The 9,686-nt window shown below is 48.3% G+C and overlaps 1 protein-coding gene across 3 annotated transcripts in view; it reads left to right on the top strand.

The window, feature by feature from the left end:
* The first annotated feature begins 902 nt into the window (after window positions 1-902).
* Window positions 903-9,686, top strand: part of CADM3 (cell adhesion molecule 3) — a 30,274-nt gene continuing 21,490 nt past the window's right edge. The window contains exon 1 of one of the 3 annotated variants that reach the window (XM_082406311.1): window positions 903-1,149. In XM_082406311.1, coding sequence (XP_082262437.1) covers window positions 1,068-1,149 — 82 coding nt within the window. In that variant the 5' untranslated portion in view covers window positions 903-1,067. The remainder of the gene's footprint in view (window positions 1,150-9,686) is intronic. The other 2 variants (XM_082406312.1, XM_082406310.1) reach the window with 2 other exon arrangements.

Here is a 9,686-nt window from a genome sequence, read left to right as displayed (position 1 = left end):
AAGAACTGCATTAGCCACAGATGCACTGGCCCTTAAGAGAGCAGCTTCCTGAGGGTGTGTAGATCGGATCATTCACCCAGGAATCTTACTCACTAAAATTTGAGAAGGAAGGACAAACTCCTTTGAAATATTAAGAAGAAAAATATTGGGGGTAAGGGGTGGGAGTAAAGTGGGGGAATAGGAAGGATTAAGGTGGGAAACCACTGAGTTGCTTTGTAGGTAGCTTGGTTGGGCAGAGTCTGAAGGGAAGTCACTGTTTTTAGATGGGGAGTAGTTTCTTTGAGGAGGGATTGAGGGAAGTGTTGATTCCCATGGCCTGGGGGCTTGCTGGAAGATGCCTTTCAAAGGAAATTGCCTGGGGCCACAAATTGTTACTGGGCGTATAACTAGGGGCTCGTTTGGTCAGAGGAACTAGGGATGTTAGTGCTTTGGAGAATGACCAGGGTAACTGGTTACCCATTGAAGAGATGTCCCTGGGCATACTGTTGATAGGGGAACCCCAAGGCTCCTGGGGATCCCCGGTTGCCAAAGGAGGGAGGGCGGGGCTGGAGGATCTCGGGCTAGTGGGCACGCCCTTGCCCAGGCCTGCAGTGGCCTCTCCCGCCAGTTGGCCCAGGGCCCTGCCCGACCCCCCGCCTCCCTCCACCCCAAGCCTAAGAGGGGTGGGCGCCAGGTCCCACTGCTGAGCCAGCTCTCTCCCTCTGCTCCACGCCCGAGCCGGGCCGGTGGAGCTCCCGAGGGAGAAGGTGGAAGGCACCACGACTGCACGGAGGGGGTGCAGGAGGCGGGGGGCAGTGGGGAATGCGGCAACCTGTCCCCCCCGCGACCAGCCCAGCCCCCGTCACCCCCCCCTCCACCTCCAACCGAATGGTTTGCTCCGAGCGCCCTATTTAATCCCCGCGACTGCAGCAGCGCCGGCTCCCTCCCGGTCCCCGCCTCGGCCCCGGGCTCCGAAGCGGCTCGGGGGCGCCCTTTCGGTCAGTGTCGTCGTCTACCCCCTCCCCAGCCCCAGTCCCTGGGGACCCAGGCTCGCCAGCGCCCAGCCAGGGAGCCGGCCGGGAAGCGCGATGGGGGCCCCTTCCGCCCTGCCCCTGCTCCTGCTTTTCGCCAGCTGCTGGGCGCCCGGCGGGGCCAACCTCTCCCAGGACGGTGAGTGAGGGAGGGGGCGGCGCCAGGGGAGGTGGGGAGGGACCGGGGCGGGGGTTCCGACCGGCTGCGGGGGCGGAGGGAGCCTGTTGGCTTTGTTTGGAAGCGGGGGTTAAAGTCGCCAGCCGCTGCTGATACCCCTGTGTCTGTCTCTGAGCGTCCGTGTCTCTGTGGATCGTGGGGTGTGCCGGGTATGCCCCCTCCTTGTACACCGTCGAGTGTGTCTGCGTGTGCAGTCGGGGTTTGGGTCTGTTATGAGCATCCCGGGGTATGGATGTGTTGATGTACGTGTGTGTGTCTGGGTGTGCGCGTCTGTGTTGGTGTCTGGTTCTGCGTTTCTGTGTCAGTATCTGTGTGTATGTCTGTGTCAGTGTGTGTTGGGGGCGGAGTGAGATTTGTCGCTGTTTCAGTCAGGGCGTGTGTCGGGTGTTTGTGTATGTATGTCTGGAGGGGTTGGGTAGCCAGTGCAATCCCCCAAACTGCTGTATGCAAACATTTCTGCTCCCCAGCCTGTCCCCCCCACCCACGGCGGAGCTCCGAGTGGGCAGGGAAGGGAACCTGGGTGAGGCTCTTGAGGGGGGCGTGGGCAAGGAAGTGGGGGGCTTCTCCTTTGAGCAAAACAACAACACTGGGCGGAGAGGGCCCCGGGATGGCAACATCCCTAGCGTTGGCAGAAGCTGGTAAAAGAAACCCAGACCAGAGCGGGGGAGGGGGGCGGGGGGGCAGTGGGGAGAGGCTGGGCCAAGGGAAGGATGAAGATATTTGGGGAGGAGAAATGCATAGAAAACCCAAAGCTTTCCTGAGCTAAGGATTGATTTGCCAAATTTGGGGTGGGGTGTCTTGCCTAGCCCCCTTTGCTTCAGTCAGGAACTCAAACCTTCTTGGGTTTGTCACCGTAGAAAGATGAAGGAGGTGGGGGGGGGGAAGGAGGCGGGGCCAGGGGTGAGGGGACTTGGGGCCCCCTCCTGCCCTGGACCGGGCTATGTAGGTCAGCTCTGTCGGGGCACCTCAGCTTTCTTAAAGGCTGCTGACGATTAATGGAGTGGCAGGGGGCAGTTTGTAGGGAGACCAGGAAGGGAGCCACAGCTTCGAGCCTCAGGTCCCTGGAGGAGGGAGGGCAGGCTGTGAAGGGACTAAAGGAATGCATCCTTCGGTCTCCCCCGCCCCTATCTGAGGCAGGCTGGGCTGGGGGAGGGGAAGAGGGACCGGGACCTCTGCAGAGCCAAGGGATGTGGGGACAGTGAAGGGGAGGGTGGTGGCTATGCCCGGCCAGATGCCAACGAAAAACAGAAAGAACCGCAGGGGAGGAGAAAGGGGAGGCGGCTCCTGGGTGATGGACCCAGTGGCCAGAAGGGATGGGCACAGGGCGGGGCGGGGGTGGAGAGGGGAGGGGTTGAAACTGGGGATGATGATGTAGAGAATTTCATCTGAAGGAAACAGGCGAAGAGCCAGGGTGCTGGAGAAATAATTGCTCCATCTCTCCTGACCTGCTCCCCCAGCCCTGTCTCCATCATGATAAAGGAGTTTCTGCTGGTATGAGGACACTGGGGATCCCCTACCTACAGCTGGCTGGCTGAGTCCTTCTACTCTATACCCATTAACACTCCCCAAGGGAGTTCCTGCCCAAGTCACCATAGAGACAGCGGCCCCTCCTCTCCCCTGTGTGGAATCCCCCTTCCCCAGAGGACTGTACTGATGACCCTACTCACTGAGGAGGTGAAGAGAGTCCTGAGGGAGGGCAGGCTAAGTGCAAGGCAAGGAGAGGCTGCTGGGTGTATGTACCACAATAACGAGTCTCTACTAAGCCTTGACTTTCAGCTGCAGCCCCTGGCCTTCCCATCCTGGTAGCTGGGTTTAAGAGAGACGAGCATGACCCAAACTGCCCCTGTTCGGCAATGGGAACTGATGGGGCCAGGCTGAGACCTAAACAGAATGAAGTCATCCCAGAAAGCTGTGAGCTCAATTCTAGGATGTAAACATTGGAGAAGAGAGTAAATCCATATCCTAGCCAAGTCTTTCTTCACCTACTGCACTATTCTTTCTTGGTCTTCAATTTGGGCTCCAGCCCCTACTCAGGCTTTAAGGTTTAGAGGAAGAGAAATGCTTTATCCATATATATATTTCAGAGCAGTGGCTTGAGGGAAGGGTGGAAGGCAGTAAATTTTGAATGGAGAATGTCTGGAGGAGGGGTTGAGAATTTGGGGATGGGGAGGGAGATCTGTTCCCAAGAAAGAGTCAAATCAAGCATCATTTTCCTTGTAGAGCATCATCTGTCCAGACAGTGGACATATGTCTGGTTGTAATGTCTCAGGATGTACTGATGTACAAGAGGCACAACCACATGTGATCTTCTATCTAAATTAATTCTACTTCTTAGCTTCAGGATCAAAAAAGACCCACTCTGATGGGGGAGGTAGGTGCATAGATTTAATGCTCATGGGTGGTGATCCTAAGGCCATTCTGCCCAGGATCATGAAGAAGGTGTGTCTAGTACCCCTGACTTGGCCTGAGGACCCTGGGCAGGGAGCTAGGCAGTATATAGCTTACCTGGTAACATTTGACCAAAACAAGAAGAGATGTGGTGTGAAAGTTTAAGGACAAGATATCCTAATACACAGATGCTGGAGTGGTCAAGGGTGTATGGCAGAGCGGCTATTTCCATTTAGAATGAGGAAAACAAACTTCATATGCTGCTGGGGTATACAGCTCCCTGAAGTACAGCATACATTTTTTTTTTTTAGGTTTCATAAGGCTGAACAGGGATTGAGAGGTTGGAGAAGGGCAAACGACTGTTATCTGAACCCGGCCATGAGTGCTGTGGCTAGAAACTCAGGAATGGCTTAGATATTCAGAGTTTGCCACCTGCCCCTTCCTTCTCACGTTTGTCCACTAGTATTGGCAGAAGTTGGCAGTTCCAGCTTTGGGGGATACAAGTCCTGTGAACTTAATGTATTCTGTGGTTGTCTTTCTGGTGAGCAGCTCAACATTCAACATTGTAACCAGACTTCCTTGGATTCTTCCTTTTCAAGTTATTTCCAGCACTCTGTGCGTTGATCTAGTGCAGAGACAAGACAAGTGGGCAGCGTCACTTTGCTTTATACCAGGATATAGCAGTTTAACTTTGGACTGCACTGCCTCACACATGAATATCTTTCCCTTCCCAATGACCTTCCGTCCACTGCCATCCATTCTGCAGCCCCCTGGCCAGGTGCCCAGTGCAGAGATCATGCCCAGTGTGCCGGAGAAGTCCAGCAGGCATTCACTCTAGAGCTGCCCACAGATCTGCTTGGCAGACCTACTCCATCCAGTTTCTGTTCCTAGTTGCAGCTGTAGCTGTTCTGTTTCTGTTCCTGTTCTCTTCCCAGTTGCAGCTGGGAACCCCTGGGAAAGAGATGCTCTCCCTTCAGACATGTGCATTTTCTGGCACAAAGAAGTTGAAACCATCAGAGAGACACTGGTATCATAGAGTTGAGTTGATACTATGCAGAACCAGTCTGTCTGATGTGGGGTCCAAGCTGTGGCATATCAGCTGCCTATCCAACAGTTACACCAAAGATTCTGTCCTAAGCTCTCCCTAGGGCTAGACAGCACTGTTGGTTTTAGTAGTTTCTTTTAGTACAGTGGTTTTCTCACTTTTATCTTTAAAGATGTGAAATTCCTTTATCAAATAAATAAAACAGATCCAAGGAGAATTACTCTTATTGAAACAGATAAGTAAGACCTGGAGCCCTCTCACTCTTCCTCTTGGCTTCCCCTACACTCCCCCTAATCCTTAAGGCACAGACAGAGGTTCTGCCACATACAGTTTGAAATCCTCTGCCCTAGACTGACAGTAAATGAGACAGCTCACTACCCTTAGGTGTCTTCTCTCTCTCTCTCTCTTCTTCCAACTGAGGAGAAAAGGAGGGCCAAATCTAATTTCAAGAGCGCCTTGTTGGAGACATTCACTATTCACTTGAAGAATGACTCATAGTTCTGCAGCCATAAAATTCCACAGATGGCATCTTTTTGGTGCTCTGGTCACTTTGAAACAGCAGACTAAGTAGTTGTGCCATTGCTCTGAAAATCCTTAGATCTGATTTTGGTACCCCTTGTTATTGCTACTACTTTCTTGCAGTCCAAATAATATATACAATAGAATCAAAAGCTGCTTGTCCTTAGGTCACAAAAAAATAACCTAGGAAAAGATCCTCACGGTTATCATCGGAGAAATAATAAAACCCCTGGGGCCGTGGCTAGTCACATTCTTTGTTGTTTCCTACTCCAATAGAACCAGCTCAACAATCCCTTTTTTGTCATCTATTTCTCAGTAACGGAATTTCACTGAAGGGTGGTAATCTAGGCTCCAGGTTCTCCATGAAAGCAAGGACTGGACCAGCTCCTTACTGACTACTGAATGAAAAAGCCAGGGTATTAGATAGTTTTGTTAATTATATCTTCTCCTTTCATTTTTCAGGCTAAAAGTTAGTATTTCCTGTTGAATCATTGGCTATAGGTCCACGTACTGGAACATTTTGTTTCCTGGATAAGGTCATGTCCTAGAGGTCCATCCATAAATTCCGAGAATAGCAATACTCATGGGAATGCTTATAAGAAATAGAGAGAAACAAACCACCAGAAAAGCAAGCCATCAGAAAAAGATTCAGGGTCTCTAAGAACTCAGTCAAATTAAGAACAAACACTCCACGTAATTGTAAAATAGAGAAGAACAAGTCTCTGGGGCCAAAGATCTGCTTCTTCCTCTAGGACCAGCAGCAGAGATGATTCTTTACAAAGTCAGAACGAGCTGATGCTCAGAGGTTTTATAACCCAAGTAAAAACCCAATCCAGTCCTGTTGTAACAAGGAGATCCATCCATTCTAGCACTGAGAAGTCAAGTTGTCAAGAGTCTTGAACACATGAAGCTGCTGAGATTTTTACAAAATACAAGCTCATTAAAGCTACCTGTTCTTCACGGAAGCAACAAGTACTGAAAGAGAGAACTATCTGTCCCTTTACTGAAATTCCCCTAAGTCTAAAGAGAGTGGCCAAATTTCCCAACTAACACAGAGGCCTCTAAGTCCTGAGGACAATACCCTTTTTTTAAGAGTCATAATCCATTCCATTTTTCTGTGTATGATCAAGACTGGACTGTTCACAGCAATTTGGGGTGCCTTAGAGCACTCGGACTCTGATACATCTCATACCTTATCTGACTGTAATACACATTTTGGTTTCCTCATGCCTAGTGTGTCTCTGAGGGGACACAGGCTTTGTGGTGCTCTTTTTCCCACAATGAAAGATACTATTAATTTCATTCATAATTGGTTGTAGCAAGTCAAAACCTCTTCCACCACCACTGATACTAATGTAATTTTCATAATTACTGAGGCTCATGTTGACCAACTCAGTCTGGTGGCGGTCCTCACTTTTTAGCACAATCTCTTGGTTGTATGTGTGGCAGGTTCAAACAGAGTACTTCAGGAGGCCTTTGAGAGCAAGTGATGTGTGTGGCGTGATCCTAGCAGAAGCCCTGATGTCTGGTTTGTTTGGTTTGTTTGAGAGCTGGCTGCCTTCACCTACGATCCTGGTTGCCCTGTTCTTTGTGGAACAAACCACAGGTGCTTTGAGCTCTCCATGGTGCTAGCCCCTGACAGGGACACTCCAGGCTCTTCTTGCTGCTCTCCGTGGTCCTGCTCCCCATCCAAGCTCCTAATCTCTTTACTCGCTACAGTGCAGCCCTCAGAACGGGGCTGGAATTTCCCTCCCCCTACCACAAACACACACATGATCTTCGTTATGATCCCTGACCTGCTCCACCAGAAAGAGGTAAACAAGACCTGTAGATATAGATCTGGAGATTCTTCATTACCACCTAATCCCCTGTAGGAAGGGGACAGAAAGAGCAAATAATACTGAGGTTGAAAAGAAGTGTTGTTTGCAATGTTCAGGAGACTAGGACATAGAGTGACCTCAGATGGCCTCAAAAGAACTGAATGTTTTGCCATATTTGGACTCATAGATTTAAAACAGAACTACAAATAGTCGTGGTTTAGATTGAGACAACATCGCTCATATACTATAACCACATATACACTATAAATGTGGAATGCAAAATGAGTCCTACTCAGTTTATGAGCATGTACCTCTTAACACCACTCTGAGCCTGACAACCAACTCTAATTGTCCTGTCATGGTACCCATCGTTCCTGTCCCCTCAGCCTTAGCAGTAAACGTAAAGACAACATATAGAATAGGTTATCAGAATAGATAATAGAGGAATTCAATATATGAGAGGCATAGAAGATAAATATCAAATCCCTGACTCATGTCCCTCATCATTATAACCATCTAGTACAGACTACATGGCCTTAAATAGAACCATCCTATCCCAGAGTCCAAGTCCTTGGCCAGATCTCAGGAGATGGATCTTTAAACTGGACTCTGCTACTCTTTTGGGGTACTGCCAATGATCCCAATGAGAATGTTCAGCCCCTGCCAGTCTGAGACTAGATAGCCTGTTCCTCCCATCACATCAAAGCTACACAAGCTTCTCTTCCCCTAAATGCTGATTTCCCCATGTCAGTTTTGCATAATAGTTCATATAAGAGTTAACACTTACGAATGACCTACACCAGAGTGAGGCTGGGGAGACAGGTTTCCAGAATTAATTTCCAGGACCCCTCTTCCATTTCCTTATTTGATACAAGGAGAAACTTCATTCCTCAAGGACAGGTAATGGAAGTGATTTATCTCCATGAGCAAGCCTTCAAGAAGACAGAATTAGGGTTATGGTAACAGCTGGAGTTTCTCCCATCTACTCATCTCCCTGAGACCCCGTTCTCATAAAGAGCAGACATGTTTCTGAAAGGATTCTCATGCAGAGACTCCAACATTTTTTTCAATATGTGTATCATTCTTCTATGTGAGCTCTTACCTCTGGGATTCTTTAGCCCTCTCATCTCTCTCCATCTTTCTCCTGGACGTCTCCAGGAGAATAAGAAAGCTAAATAATATAAAGAACTAAAATGTTGCTTTCTCTAAGGATTTATTTTTCCTTACCCCAGCTAGACCTACACTAATTGTGTATTGATTGCTAATTATAAGCACCTTTGGCTCATTTACTTCCAGTTCAGGGTCAGAAAGGTCAGATGCATCACCTCACCCTAGGGAAAAAAGAAAAAGAAATGAAGGCTGATATCTCAGCCATTCATCTCTAAGCTAGCCATTACTTAGTTCTCCATTTCCTGCATATAGTCCCAGCTGTTAGCAAAATAGAATGGAGAACTATACTTCCAATACCAGATTTCATTGGGAATATGCAGATCCTTGTTTCTTGTATTCATTTTTCTTCTGGGACCTGGCTCTTTGCTTCCAATTTGGATTCTAGAATTCCAGCCAAAGCCTCAGACAGAGTAAAAAGCTCCAGAAGGTGAACTGGTTTATTGAGTCTCTGACTTAAATACCCAATGCTCCTTGGAAACCCAGCAAACCTCTAATAAATACATCGATGACAAGTAACTTAAGACTTAGCCTAGCCTAGGTCAGTCTTTGAAGAGCCTGGAGTCAAGTTCTCTCATTATCATAAAATGAGGGGCCCATTTTACCGTCTGCTCCTAATCATTTGTCCCTCAGCAAATGCAAACTTAACAGTGAGACAATTATACTCACTTGTTCTTACTAGTTCTTACTCTAGTTCTTAAGGAAGAAATTTCCAAACACATATTATATATTCCCTCCTCTAATCTCCATCCTATAATCTCAAACAAATATAAAACCCACCATCACTAAGCCCGTGGGCCTCACACATTCTCATTTATCCTCTACTGCTGCTTAATGCCAACTCTCTTCTGGTTTCCAAGCCCTGGAGTCCAGTGTCAGTGACAGATGGACTGAGCCTCAGCCCTGGGGAGAAGAGGATTCTGGCCCTCTCCTGGGGAGTTTGAGCAGGAGAGAGAGCCTGAATTCTGCTTTGGGGAGAATCTGAGTTTAAACCATATGGTTTGCTGGACATTAGGGGTTCTGATTAATAACAGGCTGGTGAAAAGGGCTCTGTATCTGGGTCATAAGAAAAAGCTATGTTTATGACCAAAAAAAAAAAAAAAATGAAAACAGAGATACAAGGAGTGAAAATGGTAGTTGTCATGTGTGTAGTGAGGGACACATACTGAAGGAGAAAAAGAGAGTAACCAGGTTGGAATATATGTGCATCTTGGGGAACAAAATCGAATGTATATCCACATTGAAGAAGAGATTCTCAATGAAGATTTAAGGAGAGGAGGAGATCTCTGGGTCAGAACAGAATTATTGGCCATATCAGGAACTGTGAGGTCTGCAGACTTGGAAGAATGTGTCTATCTCACAGAAGGGTTAAATTCCCAGGAAGGCCCAAAGTAAGGCTAATTGAACAACCACCTGCTGAAAAATACATTTTTAGGTGAGAAAGGTGAAGGGCAGAGACTACATCTCAGCTAGGATTGGCAGAAGAGGGGAACCCGGAGTAGTGTGGGTGTGTAGAGCAGACCACCTTTTTCTCCATGTGATCCTCCTAATCACTGCCC

Source organism: Balaenoptera borealis, assembly GCF_965194805.1.
Source record: "Balaenoptera borealis genome assembly, chromosome: 1".
Lineage (NCBI taxonomy): Eukaryota > Metazoa > Chordata > Mammalia > Artiodactyla > Balaenopteridae > Balaenoptera > Balaenoptera borealis.
The sequence above is the reverse complement of the archived record's forward strand: the minus strand, read 5'-3'. Positions and strand labels throughout refer to the sequence as shown.